The sequence below is a fragment of the Lissotriton helveticus genome, chromosome 2_1 (assembly GCF_964261635.1).
Source record: "Lissotriton helveticus chromosome 2_1, aLisHel1.1, whole genome shotgun sequence".
NCBI classification, from domain to species: domain Eukaryota; kingdom Metazoa; phylum Chordata; class Amphibia; order Caudata; family Salamandridae; genus Lissotriton; species Lissotriton helveticus.
The window spans coordinates 792,586,331-792,602,435 of NC_136059.1; the positions used below are offsets into that span (position 1 = coordinate 792,586,331).

General features: G+C 43.2%; 1 protein-coding gene across 2 annotated transcripts in view; it reads left to right on the top strand.

Moving 5' to 3' along the window:
* The window catches only part of TRIM36 (tripartite motif containing 36), a 538,470-nt gene that overhangs the window by 290,615 nt on the left and 231,750 nt on the right, over positions 1-16,105 (top strand). For both annotated transcript variants that reach the window (XM_078675525.1, XM_078675526.1), the window contains exon 3: positions 3,672-3,997. In XM_078675525.1, the coding sequence (XP_078531651.1) occupies positions 3,672-3,997 (326 nt within the window). The remainder of the gene's footprint in view (positions 1-3,671; positions 3,998-16,105) is intronic.

Below are 16,105 nucleotides of genomic sequence, written 5' to 3' on the forward strand. Positions count from 1 at the left end.
GTGGTCTGGATACCTCCCCAGACCTTGGTATGCTTTCTCAACCTACCATGGCTATGGAGGAGGGGGCTTCCTATGCTGTGGTGTTGGCCAGGGCAGCTGACCTTCCTTCAGTGGCAGTCAGGACTAACCTGACTGAAGTGCTTCAGCCAGCAGCAGCCTTTACGGAGCCCCTGCTCCCTTTCAATGAGGCCCTCACTGACGCCGTTCTGGGCTCATGTTCCAAGCCCAGAACAGGGGCTCCTGTGGGTAGGATGAGTGCCTGATGCCACTGGCCGGCACCGGGTGACCGCCTTTTCCACTCCCAACACCCTACCCCCGAGAGCTTTGTGGTCCAAATCTCATTCTTGAAAGGAAACGCTTTCCCTACAGCTCCTCAAGATAGGGAATCCAAGAAGCTGGACCATCTTGGGAAAAAAATTTCTTTTGCCAGCTTAGGACAGCGGTCGGTGAACACTGCATGTCTCTTGGACCATTGCACACATTTGGTGTGTGACACTGATGCGCAGATCCCCGCCTTACCTGCCCACTGGCACTACCTGTGGTTCACAGTAGGCCTCAAGCATTTTCAGTTTACCATTCTCCCCATTGGCCTTACAAGCTCCCCTCGGCTGTTCACGAAAGTGATGGCGGTGGTCACAGCTCATCTGCGCAGATCAGGGGTTCCAGTGTTCCAGTGTTCCCCTATCTCGATGACTGGCTGTTGAAGGCGGGCTCGCTCCAGGCTGTCATCTCCCACCTCTAGACTATGGCGAACCTCTTGCAATCGCTGGGGTTCACTCTCAACCTGTTGAAGTCACACCTGATTCCCTTTCAGAAGCTCCTTTTCATCAGAGCGGTTCTGGACGCAGCTCAGTTTTGTGGCTATTCTCCTGAGCAGCGAGTCTGGCATATTTGAGCTATGATAACGATGTTTCAGCCTTTATCCTTGATTTTGGTGAGAATAACCCTGAGGCTGCTGGGCCTCATAGCCTCCTGCATCCTACTGGTGGATCATGCTAGGTTGTATATGCGGGCTCTGTAGTGGGACTTGAAGTTCCAGGGGGTTCAGAATCAGGGAAATCTTTCCAATTACGTCCAGATATCGGAGGGCACTGCACACCAATTGCATTGGTAGGTAACGGACCAGGATTGGGTTAACGGCAGATTCCTTTCCCTTCCCCAATCAGAGTTCAGAGTGGTAACAGGTGCATCACTCCTGGGAAGGGGCGGCCACATGGGAGAGGCGAAGATCAGAGGCCCGTGGAGCTCCAGGCGATTTTATCTTGCACTGAAGTCATTCCTTCCTTCTGTCAGAAGAAGAGTAGTGCAGATGTTCACAGACAACACCACCATCATGTGTTACCGCAGCAAACCTGGCGTGGTAGGGTTGAGAACCCTATCTCAGGAGGCTCTTTGTTTTTGGACATGGCTGGAACATCGAGGCATGTCCCTGGTGGTTCAACACCTGGCAGGTTCTCTGAACGCCAGGGTGGACAAACTCAGCCGCCAGGGCATGATGGATCACGAATGGCGGCTTCACTCTGAGGTGGTGCAAGGCCTCTTTCAGCAGTTGGAAGAGCCTTGGTTAGATCTGTTTGCCACCGAAGAGAATGCGCAATGTCTGCAGTTCTGCAGGTTGGAATTGCCAAGGCGGCACTGGCTTGGCGACGCTTTTGTTGCGAGTGGCATTGTGGTCTTCTTTACGCCTTCCCACCTATACCACTTCCACCCAGAGTGCTGAAAAAGATGAAGCGCGACCGGGCCCAAGTCATTGTTGTGGCTCCGGACTGGGCAGGAAGAGTCTGGTATCCCGAGCTCTTGAACATGGCCATCGATCCTCCGAACAGACTGCCTCTTCGGGAGGATCTTCTGTCACATCAGCTGGGGACGGTCCTCCACTTGAACCTGTCCATCCTCTACCTCCGTTCGTGGAGATTGAGTGGCGACAGTTAACAGCTTTCGACTTCCCTCCTGAAGTTTGTAATGTCATCTTGGCAGCCAGGCGTCCCTCTACTAAAACCGTATATGCCTGTAGATGGAACAAATTTGTGGCATGGTGCGCAGCAAAGGTTGTGGATCCCCTTTCTGCCCCTCTTTCTGAGGTTCTCCTCTTCGTACTGTCTTTGGCCCAACAGGGCTTTGCTCTGGGCACCCTTAAAGGCTATCTTTCGACCATTTTGGCCTTTCTTCGCCTTGCTGATCAGCCTTCTGTTTTCAAGTCCCCTGTTGTAAATAGGTTTCTTAAGGGCATTACTCACCTCTTTCCTCCTATTCCTTTTGTAATGCCCCAGTGGGACTTGAATCTTGTCTTAACTTACCTTATGTGCGCTTCTTTTGAGCCACTACATAATTGTCCTCTCAGACTCTTGAATTTAAAAACTGCTTTCTTGGTTGCCATCACCTCTGCTCGCAGGGTGAGTGAGCTTCCAGGTTTTTCTTTTAAACCTCCTTTCCTTGCTGTCCATCCGCACAAGGTTGTCCTTCGAACTAGGCCTTCATTTCTTCCCAAAGTGGTTACCTCTTTCCACATAAGACAGACCATAACTTTGCCTACCTTCTCCTGGATGAGAGGCTCCACCATCTGGATCCAAAGTGTGCATTATCATTTTATCTGGATCGCACAAAACAATTCTGGGTGGAAGACCAACTCTTTGTTGGCTATGTGGGCGCCAAGAAAGGTTGGGCTGTGCAAAAACGGACCATTCCACCAGGGCGGCGGCAACCACCACTGCTTTGGGATGTGGAGTGTCCCCTCGGTGACATCTGCCGGGCAGCCACGTGGGCATCTCTGCACACGTTCACTGAGCATTACTGCCTGGATATTCCGGAGAGACGGCTTATTTGGCCGTTCAGTTCTCCAGGACAATCTGGTGTGAACTTGGTTCGCAGACCCACCTCCGGGGTTGGTATTGCTGGGGCATCTATCCTAAGGTAAGGAATCTATAACTAATAGTCTCTTTCAGATGAACAAGTTACTTACCTTCGGTAACGATATATATCTGCAAGAGAAATATATTAGTTATAGATGCCATACCGCCCCACACATCCTCCCCGTTCTGTGAACTGACTTCTAGAGTAAGGAACTCCCTTCCAGGACCCTAGTTTTGTGCACCAGTGGTCAGTGTCTTGCATGGCTCTGCACTTCTGGCGTGGAGTGTCATGTAAAGAACGTCTAAGTAGATACTGCTACGTCATTCCGGCGATCAAGACGCCAACGACGAACGCGGAGTCGACGGACACCACCTACCAGCGCGCAGGGGTGCTGCTGATGTAAATTCTCTGGATCTAGTCTGACACCTGGGGGTAATTCTAAGGTAAGTAATCCATAACTAATATATGTATTTTACAGATATATCGTTACCTGAGGTAAATAACTTTTTTGTCAGACATCTCAATATGAAAAATCATAGACTCTTAGGACAGTGTACTTTCCCTTTTGCTTCACTTCCTTTTTGTTTAGAATTGCGCAATTCAAACACTGCATTTTGATGTGTAATAAAATAAAGCATGTGCTAAACTAAATGTATGATTAACTCCCTTTAACATTTTGACAATGTCTTACTGTTACAAAACAAAATGATTTTAATGAATTTTCAACTGAAATGAATGTTACCTTGAAGAGATGATGCTTAGACCATTTTCATTCTGTCGTCTTCATGATTTCCTTACATAACTTTGTTTTCTGGTTACAGGTTCAAAACGCAACTCCCTTACACCAAAGTTCACTACTTTACCATGCCCTGGTTGTTTGCACGAAATTGATCTTGGAGAGCGTGGCATTTGTGGTCTGTTTCGAAATTTTACATTGGAAACCATTGTAGAAAGATATAGACAAGCTGCTAGGGCAGCTACTGCTATTATGTGTGATCTCTGTAAACCTCCACCTCAGGAATCAACAAAGAGCTGCATGGATTGTAATGCGAGTTACTGTAATGAATGCTTTAAAGTACATCATCCTTGGGGAACGGCGAAAGCCCAGCATGAATACGTGGGCCCAACTACTAATTTCCGGCCAAAGGTAAGTGTTTTGCTGATGTACATTACAGCCTGATATTATAATAAACATATTTATGGAAAAAACTGGTTGTAGCCTTCCTGTCCAAGGACCCCTTCCACCCAGTTTACCTTGTTGTACTCGGACTTCAGCTACCTACTACCATCTTCCTTCTGTCCATTGGCCCTCCACCTCTAATACTTTGCAGTTTCTGGAACCCTCTAGATTAAGTGGCCTAATTACTGGTGTAGTTGCTCAAGTCTATAAAATGCAAGAGAAGAGTCCTTCTTTTCTTTGCTAGCGTCTCTGGTGGTTTCAAAATGTTTTTAGTGTTCTGCACTCTTTTACCTGCTGGGCCTCAATGGCTGCTGCTGTTCATCATCTGTACCAGACTTCTGAGGGCCTGGATCTCCCAAGTCCCAGGATCCAGCAGGTATCAGCTAAGGACATCATCTGGTAGAAAACTCCCTCCCATGTGAATATAATGAGAAATAGGTGCAGCCATCTGTATTTGATCCCTTTTACACTGTAAGTAATCAGTGACCAATTGAAACGCTCAGTGCTCTTGCTACATGATGGCTGTCAAATCCTGTAATACCAAGATTTAGCTACTTTCAAACACAATTTGTCCAATCTCAACCACAGCCATGATGTCTCCTTTTTGGTTAAAATGGTGAAAGCTGATCAGAATGTCAGGGGTTTGGAAAGCCTGCACTCGTCCTCTAATCCACACGATAAGTACAATACCGCACAATGTCGCACAGGAGGTTGTATCTGAAAAGTCTGCTTACACATTTTTCTGTGTTGTTTTCCTTCACATTCCTTAAAGGCACTTTCGTCTGTAATATTTTGCCTCCTTGAGCAGTTTTCGATGTTCTCTAGGTGTGTCTGTAGATCCACAGCTTGCTTCTTCAGGGAGGAGATCTCCTGTTGTAGAGCCTCAATGACTTCTTACCTTCTCATGTGCTCTCTAGGGATGAGACCCCATTTTCCACATCTGATGGGTCTTGTTTGGCGCTCCGGGCGCTTCTTCTAATTTCCTCTCTTAGGACTGAGAAGTTCTCCCTCAGCACCCAGAAGGAATCATTCAAGAATGAGTGTGTTAAAGAGGGTTCTGTTCTACTTTGGGATTTGATTGTCACTGGGTGGGGACCCAGGGGAACATTTAGCTGCTGCTTCCTGCTTCTGAGCCCTCCTTGAGGGGTTTTATTTTTTTCCCTTACTGTATACTATGTTTCATATGCTTCAAGCGGCCAAGCCATATGAGACTCAAAGTGCAGGTGATGGCTTGTCTCGAGGTTGTCAAGTTGTTTTTGGTTTCATGCTGGGACGACGCCATTGCCTGGTATCCACTAGGCATGCAACCCCTCACTGATCAGTGTGCCAGCAGTAGGTCTGAGCTCTTTGTTGCAACCCATATTGCTCGGAGGGGTTGAATAATTCTCTACCCAGACCCTCTGTTACTTCCACTGTTGTTCTCTTGCCGCCTCGCTCCTTGCTCCATATGTAGGTTTGAGCCACTCCTTTCATGTATCATTTCTTGCCTAGCTCTAATGGTCCCTGTGTCTAGCACAGGGCCCTGCCTTTGTCTGTCTGCCGGGAGAGGTACCTAGTCTTCTCACATTGGCGGTTGTCTCACCCCAGCTCCCTCTTACCGCTTGGGGTGTCGTGGGGTGCTCGGCCTGTCCCAACTGGCCTTATGTTGTGATCCCTGTTGTTATTCCCTTGGCCGGGGGGCATCTGGATCCATGGGAGCACTCTCATGGGCAGGGGTAGCTCGCCTCAATCAGGGCAGCACAGCTTCCTCCAGTGACCTGGAGCTGTCTGTCGAATTGTTTGAGGAACCTGAATTCTCCACTTTGCTCGGGCTCTGAAATTCAGGGAGCCTTGGCCACAAACCTTTAGAGGGCCCTGCTCCTGATACCTAAAGGGCCCTTCCTGCTACCGTGACAGTCAGCAGGGATGCTGGGCAAAATGTTAGACCTGGTAGACTCTGACAAAGGAAAACGCACTCCTCCTACCTTACTGCCATCTTGGGCCTGCCTACATAAACCACTTTAATTATGCAACATGGAGTCTTACTGTAAATAATGGCGCTAACAGCACAGTGGTGCTTTGTGATTCTGGTTCTAAATCTTTTGATGTCTCTATATGCCTGGATGTAATGTTATAGTAAAGTGCAGCCTAGCTGTAGACCAACTGAGGGCTGTACAATAGGATGAAGCAATGACAGACGATTGTATAACCATAGTGGGCGGTGGATCTAATGTGACAGTAACCAAGGTGGGAAGAAGGGACCGGGGAATTCCCTGTTGGGGATGGATAAGATGGAGCACCCAGTATCTGTGGTCATAATTTGGGTGCAAGATATTTTTAGTTGATGATTTGCCTATTTTTTTATTTATTTAATAGTTGCAGGGCCTGATGTACAAAGGAACACATTTGTGAATCAGAATTAACAAAAAGTACATAATAGCTAATTGAATTTGGTAAATCCCTGCAAATAACATAAGCCCCTTTGAAATAGCCATTTGGTAGGAATTACATTTTCAAAAATATCAAATCGAATTGCAGTTTATAAACGCTCAGAAATGTCACTCTGGTAACTAATGACTTCACAAGCAGGAAGTAGACTACCACATGCTCAATACAGCACAGGAGAGCATACAAGAGAAGATCTACACTGTTCAAAGCCATTGTGCCACTCAAGGAGATACAAAGTGAATAAGGTGTAAGAAAAGGGAAGATCAAGTGTTGTCAAAAAAAATAACTCTAGATACTTGTTGAAGAGTGTGTGGCACATAGCAATGATGTCTTTGGGAAAATACTAAGTGTACCAGAATCAAACAAGCGGAAGATAGGTCTGAACATCCAAAGAGAATTAATTCTGTGAATATAAAGTAACCCTTCAACTAAAAGAATAAGAGGCAGTTCAACTTGCGCTCTACGCCTCAGAAAAATATTGGCAAAATAAAGGAGTGAGGTTGGAGGCACAGGAGGTGGGCATTCAATAGACCTAGCTCCTACGGAGGTATTAATCAAATTCACTTTAGAACTTGAGACAGTTTCAAGAGTAAGCAGCACCAATACTTTTGCAACACCACCATCCTCATTATGGACATCCCCATTAACACATAGTTAATCTGAAGAGAGTCCCAAAGTACAAAGTTCATGTGTGTATGAAGATTATCACGATGGCAGTCAATGCAAATGACCTTTAAGTGTTAATCTGCATTCTTGAGAATCCAGCAATCCATTGTGATACATGTAGTCACAAATAAATATTTAGTATTTAAAGGGTAGCCACCCACTACACTTTTTAACACATCAAGTGAACAGTTGTAGTGAATGTACACATCCAACTTTTTAATTTACATGAGTAACATAAAAACATTTTGAGTTGCCATTGTAATATCGGTGTAACATAAGCGTAAGCAACGCCCTTTACTAGGGTCATCACAATAGTGTAGGATGCTGAATCAGAAGTAAAGAAATAAGAACAGCTAGAGAAGGACTTTGGAGAGGCTAGTGGGACTCAAACCAGGACAATTCCAGTAGAAAAGAGCACAGGACCAAGAGTATTCCTTTGGAGAGGGGCTCTCACGCATGGTGCTGGTATCTCAGAAATACATCAATGACGCACCAGTTTAGTTTGGATTTGTAGAGCACCTGGTTACACCAGCTGGTGTGTACCCGCGCTATATGATTAACCGCTGATAATTCTCAGAAAAAAAATTGTTGATCTGCAGTTCAATAGGTAATTGTGTATCCATTGTGAGAAAAGCCATGTTTTAAGCTTCTTACGGAAGATGTTCTCTGAGGGTTCTTTCCGGACGGACATGGGTAGCGCATTCCAGCTCTTAGCTGCCATATAGCTACTCGATCTAGTGCCCATACGAGCTCTTTTTATCCTAGGGACTTTAACCAAATGTGTTCCGGTAGATCTTAGCTGACGTTCTGGTTCATATATAGGGAGTAGGTTGTGCAAATAGGTTGGGCCTTTTCCTTGCAAGATATGGCGGCTAAAACATAGTGCCTTAAAAGTAACACGTTTTTGAATCGGTAGCCAGTGTAGTGTTTTTAGAGCGTTTTCCAAGGGTGCCCTTCTTGGTAGATTCATGGTCAAACGTGCGGCTGTGTTCTGGATGGACTGCAACTTCTGCAATCCTCTTTTGTTGCTCCCAGCAAAAGCACATTCCCATAATCCAGTCTTGCTGTGACCAGAGCATGGATCAGAATTTTTCTTGATAATATAGGGAGAATGTCTAGGGTTTTTCTGAGGATTTTCAAAATTCCAAGGCATTTCCCTCTTGTTCCATTGAAGTCAGTGTATAAGCATCTTATGTGACATCGTATCAAACGCTGCGCTACGGTCCAATAGAACCAGCGCAGTTGTTTGTCCTCCATCTACTCTCTTCCGTATCAACTCCGTGGCACGGAGCAGGGCTGTCTCTGTTGAATAGGTTGGCCTAAAACCTGATTGGGTAGGATGTAGAAGTTTATTTTCTTTTATGAGGCCCTCTAATTGTATATTGAGCAATTTTGGAGAAATATGGTAGCAATGACACCAGCCGCAAGTTTGTTAACGTGTTCCCATCCACTGAGGGGTTTTTCCATAGTGGGCGAACCATTGCCTGTTTCCATGTGTCAGGTAGCTGACCCTTCTGAAAAGAAATGTCCAGCAGTTGTTGAATATAGGGGAGTATTACTTCTAGCCCTTCCCTGATCACTTTAGGCCTAGTTGGATTGTTTGGGGATCCTGATTTTTACTATCTTTTCCAGATCTTCTGTAGTGGAAGAGGAGAATTAAAAAAAATATTATTTTCACCCCATAGCAGTAGTGGTTCATTGTCTTGGATGTGACCATTTCAAGCCTTCTCATCGAATGTGTCATAGATTTTGGATACCTTTTCCGCAAAGAAGTTTCCAATCTTATTGCATGACTCCTCCGAAACGGAAGGTAATGTGGATGTCCTTTCTAGTGAGGATATCTCTTTAAGAATACCAAATAGTTCCTTTGAGTTCTCGGCTAACTCAGTTCTTTCTGCTTAATAAAAAGCCCTGGTTTTCTTTATCAGCGCATGGTACTGTCTGAGCCTAACTTTGTATGCTATTTTTCTGACTCCTCAGAATCTCCTCCTCCATATCCTCTCCTGCTTATTGCACTCTTTCTTGGCCTGTCTTAGTTCTTCATTAAACAAGGCGTACTCTTGGATTGCCTATATGGTGGGCTAGTGGTCCATGGCGCTACCTTATTTAAGGCGTCTGTAATCCACTTCTCTACTCCTTGGCTTGCTTCATTGATGTTGTTACTTAAAACAGGAAGCTCAGTATGTAGGGCCTATGTAAAATTGTTCTCATTGAATTTAGCCCTTTTCCTACGTCTATCAGTAGTAAGTTGATCCGTTTTTATGGTTGTCTTATTATTGGGATATAAAAAAATTACAAGATAATGGTTTGACAATGCGACTGCCCTTGGATGTCTTACAGACAGACCCTGGCTATTAGAAAAGATGGGGTCTAATAGATGCCCTCGTTGGTGTGTTGTCTCTGTATACTTCAGTTCAAGTTGTAGCCCCTCCAGCTCCTGACACAGAGTTTGTGCTTCATTACACATTACACATTACATTGTCAAAATGTAGATTTAGGTCTCCCAAAACTATCAAATTTTTGTGGTACAGTGCTTGTTGAATCAGATGTTCCAGAACGCCCTGACTAAAGGTAGTACATGTTCCCGGCGGTCTATAGATTAAATAGCCATTTATCGTATGTTTATCATTTGGTTTTAATGAAAAGGAGGCCGCCTCACAGTCATCTATGTTGACCCCCGCCATTATGCAATCGAGTGTCAACTTATGAATATGGCTATCCACCCCACCCTTCTTCTTATTGCGATCCACCCGAGGATCCCATAATCCAATGGAAGTGCCTGTAAAATATCCAGCGCGGAGCATTCTTGTAACCATGTTTCTGTAAGAAACAGGACATCAGTGTTTTCTTCCATGATACAATCTAATTTTTCTATTCTATGCTTACTCAATGCTCTACAATTAATCAGGAAGCATTTCAATTCCTGTGCTAGCTGTTTAATGTCCTGTTTAATTCAATTCAATTTTTATTTATTTATTATGATTTCTAATTCCGGGGAATTCCACATAAAATACAAAATAAAACATCATTTCATACATGAAGAGATGCAAAACATAAAATTACAAATTCAATTGTTATACTAAAATACATCCAGTTAAAAGTAAACAATTTATTTTATTCACTAGTCTAAGCACTACACTGGTCAACATAATTTCAAGGCAGATGCGCTTGCAGCTGAAACAGACTTCTTCCGGTTAGAACACACTGTGGACTATCACAAAAACCTACTTAAGGAGGGCACACAGAAGAAATAATATACGGTTGTAATCCAATATATAAATATCAAACAACTCCAACAATAAAAGAGCTTCTTTTAGGGAAATAATCACGGTTTAATACTGGCAGCAGGAAATTTTTTTAAAGTGCTTGAAAAAGTGCTATGCATTAAATATCCTCTCCAGGACGTTTTTTACCAATAACTAACTAGCAGCGATGTATCTCAGGAGATACACAAGGTAAATCCTATATCATTCAAACAGTGCTAGTGCTCTGTGCGATTTTTTTTAGGATAGTATACTACTAGCAGCAAGAAATTTTTATAAAGTGCTTGGAAAAGTGCTAATGCATTAAATATCCTCTCCAGGACATTTTTTACCAATAACTAACTAGCAGCAATGTATCTCAGGAGATACACGTGGTAAATCTTATGTCATAAAAGAAAAGTGCAAGTGCTCTGTGCGATTATTTTTTTTTTTAGGAGAATATTTTCCAACCTCCCCTAACAGCAGTAGAAATGATCTAACAGGCAAACGTTATCTAATTAAGACAACTAACATGTCATACGCAAGTGCAAGTGCTCTTTACGATTTTTTAGCAGCAGTATAAATGGTTTCACATAATACTATTAAAAACATACGAATCACCTTAACGTATTACTTTCCTAAAAAACGTTTAAAAATTCTTTAAAAAAACTAAAAATATTAAAACCCATCAGTTCAGATGGAGGGAACAGAAGAAAATTGCGGGCCTGTTCTGCTGTTGAGATGTTATACTTTAAAAAAACATTCCTTAAGTATCTGCGTCGTATTGAGTGAAGTGCAGGGCACACAATCAGAACGTGATTCAAATCTTGTATACCACAATTACATAGGTGACAATATCTTTCATTTTTGGGAATACCCTCCCAGGAACCTGTTACAATTCTCAAGGGTAGTAAGTTCAATCTTAGTAACACAATCACTCTACGAACTCCATGATTCAGGTTCCATAAAACATACGGCTGAGGATTTTTAACAATGGAGCTCCCAACAATGCAGTCCATCCTTCCGTTCAATGAGCATAATTTCAAATCTCTTTCACATGAAATCACGTATATAGTTTTTTTTATTATATGCTTTAACGATGTTTCATCTAAAACTGCTGCCCCTTCAAAATCCAAACCAAAAATGCTTAAAGCCTTTAAATAATTTCTATAAATTGCACTTTTCCTCAACATGTTTACAAATATTTCCCTGTGCAGTACTACCCTTAGTAAGTTGTCCTGACCATTTATCAGAGCATTACACCACCTTAAGCAGGCAGCCATTGATAACACATATGTTGAGAGAAGGCCAAATTCGAGCCTAATAGCCACGATTGGCGCAGCATAACTTAGATTACATATTTGGCGCCAGATCTTTCCTTCCACTTTCTCAAACTTTGCCCACTCACACTCATCTGTTGTTTCACTAGCATAATTCAGAGTTGGAGGGATCTTTATTTTATAAACTGCAATGATGTGCGAAAAATGTCTTTTCCCACATTGCAAATACAAGCGATTAATTGCAGAGGCTTGTGAGATAGCTTTACCTTTGCAGTGGTCCATGTGTCTATTAGCAGAACACCTATTAGTAAATATTTTTCCTAAATAAGGATAACATTTTACTACTTCCATTTTTCATTTCCCAGAAACCATTTCAAATGTTTTCTAACCCTACAACCGTGGTAATTAAAAATCAAAACTTTGCTCTTTGAAATATTTATTTTTAAAACATATTCTTCTGTGTACCTGACCAATTCCGCCAATCGTCTCTGTAACCCAATTGGAGTTAAGTCCATTATTATTGCATCATCTGCATACAACAGACAACTTAATTTAAGGTTACCCACTTGGGGAGGGTCCCCTTTACTCTCTCCTACCCGACTCGGCAGGTCATTAATGTAGATTGAAAAGAGTAAAGGGGCCAGAAGGCACCCCTGCTTCAACCCGTTGTGTGTACATATTTTCTTTGAGAGGCCTTGAGTTCCCCCTAACAAGACTTTAGTCCACGTCGAGGAGTGAAGTGCAATTATTAATCTTAAAAGGTTCCCTGGGATCCCCATAGTGACCAATTTCCTCCACAGCGTCCCCCGATCTACCCTGTCGAACGCTGTGGAGAAATCTATAAATGCTGTATACAACGGGATCCCCCGACCCACAGGATATTTTTTGATTAGAGTTTGCAGGACAGAAATGTTATCTAGTGTACCACTATTCTTACGGAACTCCGATTGTTTCAAGGGGATGTAATTATTTCCGAATACCCACTCTTGCAAGTGTCCGAGGATACTCTTTGCAAACAGTTTCCCCGTTGCATCTAAAAGGGAAATTTGCCTAAAACAGGCCGGGGAATTTTTTGTGCCCTTCTTATATAACGGGACTATTATACTTCCCTTCCAGGAGTAAGGGATGTCCCCGCTGTTATAACAATGGACAAACAAGAGATGTAAAAATTTTGCCCAATCACCACAGTCCTGTTTTATTATGGCTACAGGGACGTCATCCGGCCCCATTGCCCCAGAGTATCTTGCCCCCTTAATGTATGCTTCAATTTCCCACCCTGTTGGTGCTCCTACATCACCTGCCATTACTAAATTATTAACAACCCCCTCAGACTGATTACCTAGTTGATTTGGGGGCATACAGTTGGGATATATAAATAAACCATTCTGATTCTGGGATCAGCATGGGTTGTGATTTTTCTCTACCATACCAATACTTAGCTATCAATGCCCAGTACTTTCTAGTATCCCCAGATAGAGCCACTTCCTGTAGATTGACCTATTTTTCATCGTCAGCGGCCCTCCGATCGGACGCTATTTTCCTTTTCCGAACCTGTTTTAATCTGTATATCTCTTTCTGCCTTAGTAAACTAGGATCTCTAAATTGGGCTCTAATCAACCTATTTATCTCCTTATTCAGTTTTTTAATTTCTCGGGAAATTATTACTATAGGGGGTCTCTCATACCTTGCTTCTTTCTTCCCAATTTTCTAATTGCAGCCAAAACTCTTTCATACCTCACAACCGGGCTCTTCTGACTTAGCCTAAATGCAATATTCTTAAATACCCTCTGAAAGTTTGGAAGTGACTTATATGACCAACAGGTACGACCATTGTTTCGAGAGTAAGTTACATTATCATTCCTCTGATTCCAGAGTTCAGGCTTCTCGATGTTTATAACTAAATTTGCCACTAGAATGTTATGGTCACTCATCTTAGTGGGGAGCACCTTAAACTGTGTACACGCCCCAAACAATTGAAAAGAGACTGCCATATAATCAAGTAAGGAGTGGCCATATGTCCCGTGAAAGGTGTAGGCTGCAGGCGAATCCTCGGGGAATCTGCCGTTTAAAAGTACAAGGTCAAGGTTCCTAAGATTTTGCAAAAGGGAAAGGCCACGTTTGTCAGATTTTAACTGGGCTGGGAATACTGACTCTGGAATAGACCAGACCTCCTCCAAATCCAAGTTGGAGAAAGGCGAGATAGAGCTGTTACTTAACTTAGCGTTAAAGTCCCCTACCATCATTATACGTGCACTTTCTTCCATATTACCTAAGCTTTGCACGAAAGTGCAGATGGAGTCGACCAGTAGGTTAGACACCTTCCCTGGGGGCATATACACATTTACCAAGAACAAAAACATTACGTGCCCCAAGTTATCCTTTCCTATTTTTAGCTTTGCGCAAATGCAGCAATTAGAAGGGTGTATATATATATTACGGGGTCCCATGCTATATCACAAGTTAGCAAAATGGCTAGACCTCCACTTGCATGCCCCTTTACAGATTTTTTTGCCGGACTGCAGTACACATAAAAATTCTCTAGCTGGAACTCTTCCCTTGCCCACGTCTCCTGGAGACAAATTATCTTGGGGTCTAAGTCTACTAAGGATTTAAGCTTGTGACTCGCTTTTCCTAGCCCCGCCATATTCCATGATATAATGTTCCCCAATTGGATACCCCCGCTCTATGGGCTTTGTATTAGATGTTTTTGCCCCATTCAAAGTACTTCCAACCCAGCTCCATTTTGACCCCTCATCTTCTCCCTCTACTCTAGGGGCCTCCTGAACCTCGGGAACTGAAAACTTAATTTCTCTTACGCCCGTATTCCTTCCTACTGTTATTTCCATGTCCTCAAATTTTGTATGTGTATTTGTACCCTCATACTCAGTGAATCCCTTCCCTTGCAGCTGATAAGATGTTCCAAGGCTTTTGGAACAGCACTAATAAAAACATCTATTCCTCTTTTCCTGAAGTCATCAACATTTGCTAAAACGAGTGCTGACACTACCCCGATGTAAAAGTGGCTTTAGTTACATGGGGTGCGCACCTCCATTCTAAGTGTACCAGTTCAATATCTTTACTGGTAATTACCCCTAGGTCCTCTATTTCAGATATAATTCTGAGGAGGGCACTTCTATTCAATATCATTGATTCAGCATCGAAGAGAGGACTAAAAGTTAAAACCTTATTCACTTGCCCAGCACCTATGCCAATGTACCTAGTTATATTATTATCTTGCAAACCCCTAGGAAAATCACCATTTAAGTTGCCCCCTTTATTATTATTATTAGCAACCGTAGTCATTCTCCAACTATCTCCCCCAATCTTGCTTAATTCAGAACTCATCAGGGGCAAATCAAGCCCACTGGATTCATGTGCAGCACCTCTTGGTACTTCATTCGTGACTATTACCGAGATTTTTATGTTGGCCAATTTTATTCCTGGACTACGACGACTGCTAGTACCCCTACTTATCCCGCCTTCATCCTCCCCGTCTTTGTTCATAGTAGAATTCAACTTAAAAATTGGACTATTCGGCTGAAAAACTTTTTCCTGCCCGAGATTTAGACTCTCATTCATTTTGGGTTGCACCACGGGTATTGTATTCTTTTCATCAGGGGGGGATATATTACTATTTCCCTTTTCCCTTGCAGGTTGGAACCGCAGTTTTCTCTGCTTACGTTTCGGGAACCGACGGTTCTTCATCTTCTTCTTCCTCCTACGGCCATTTTTGGCATTTTCCTTACTCACTAATGAGGCCTCCCCCACAAGTCCACAAGATGTTAACTATTTCGTCGGGTTGCTGAAGTTTGAGTTCTTTTGACTTAATCTTATGAAATATTGGGAAAACACGCACTGAGTTTAAGACTGGGGAAACCTGTATATTTACCTTTTCCCCTGGTGTAGGGACCTTTACACATTCATTAGGGTTGACTTGATTCGGGCTTAAAATTACATTTCTTTCAGGAGACATACATTCAGAGCCCACAGACAGTTCTTTTGGTTCCCACACCACAGAGTCTATATCGATATTCTGCATTACATTATGCGTTTGACATGCTTTACTGGTGCTGGGGGAGCCCTTCTCGGACACCATGGGGCTTGTCCAAGGTGTTTAAGATCTAAAACCCCTCCCAGTATAGGCGTGAGGACTTCCAGAATGTGATCAGAGTTTAAGGTACTTTTCTCCAGCAGAGACAAAATTGCGGAGAGGATTTTTTCCAATTTAAAAAGGAAGTCCATTAACCCCCCTGACCCTGCATTCTCATTTACAATCAATGAATTCAAGGAATTCCCTGCCCTTTTGCCACCTGTCACTGATATCTCTTCAACTGAAAAATCTTGCAAGTCAGCAACTGATTGGCATACATGATTGGCATATGTGTTTGGACTCCTATTCGTGACGGATATACTCCTATATCCGAATATAACTCTAGGTCCAACCCCGAGGTTCCGGACTT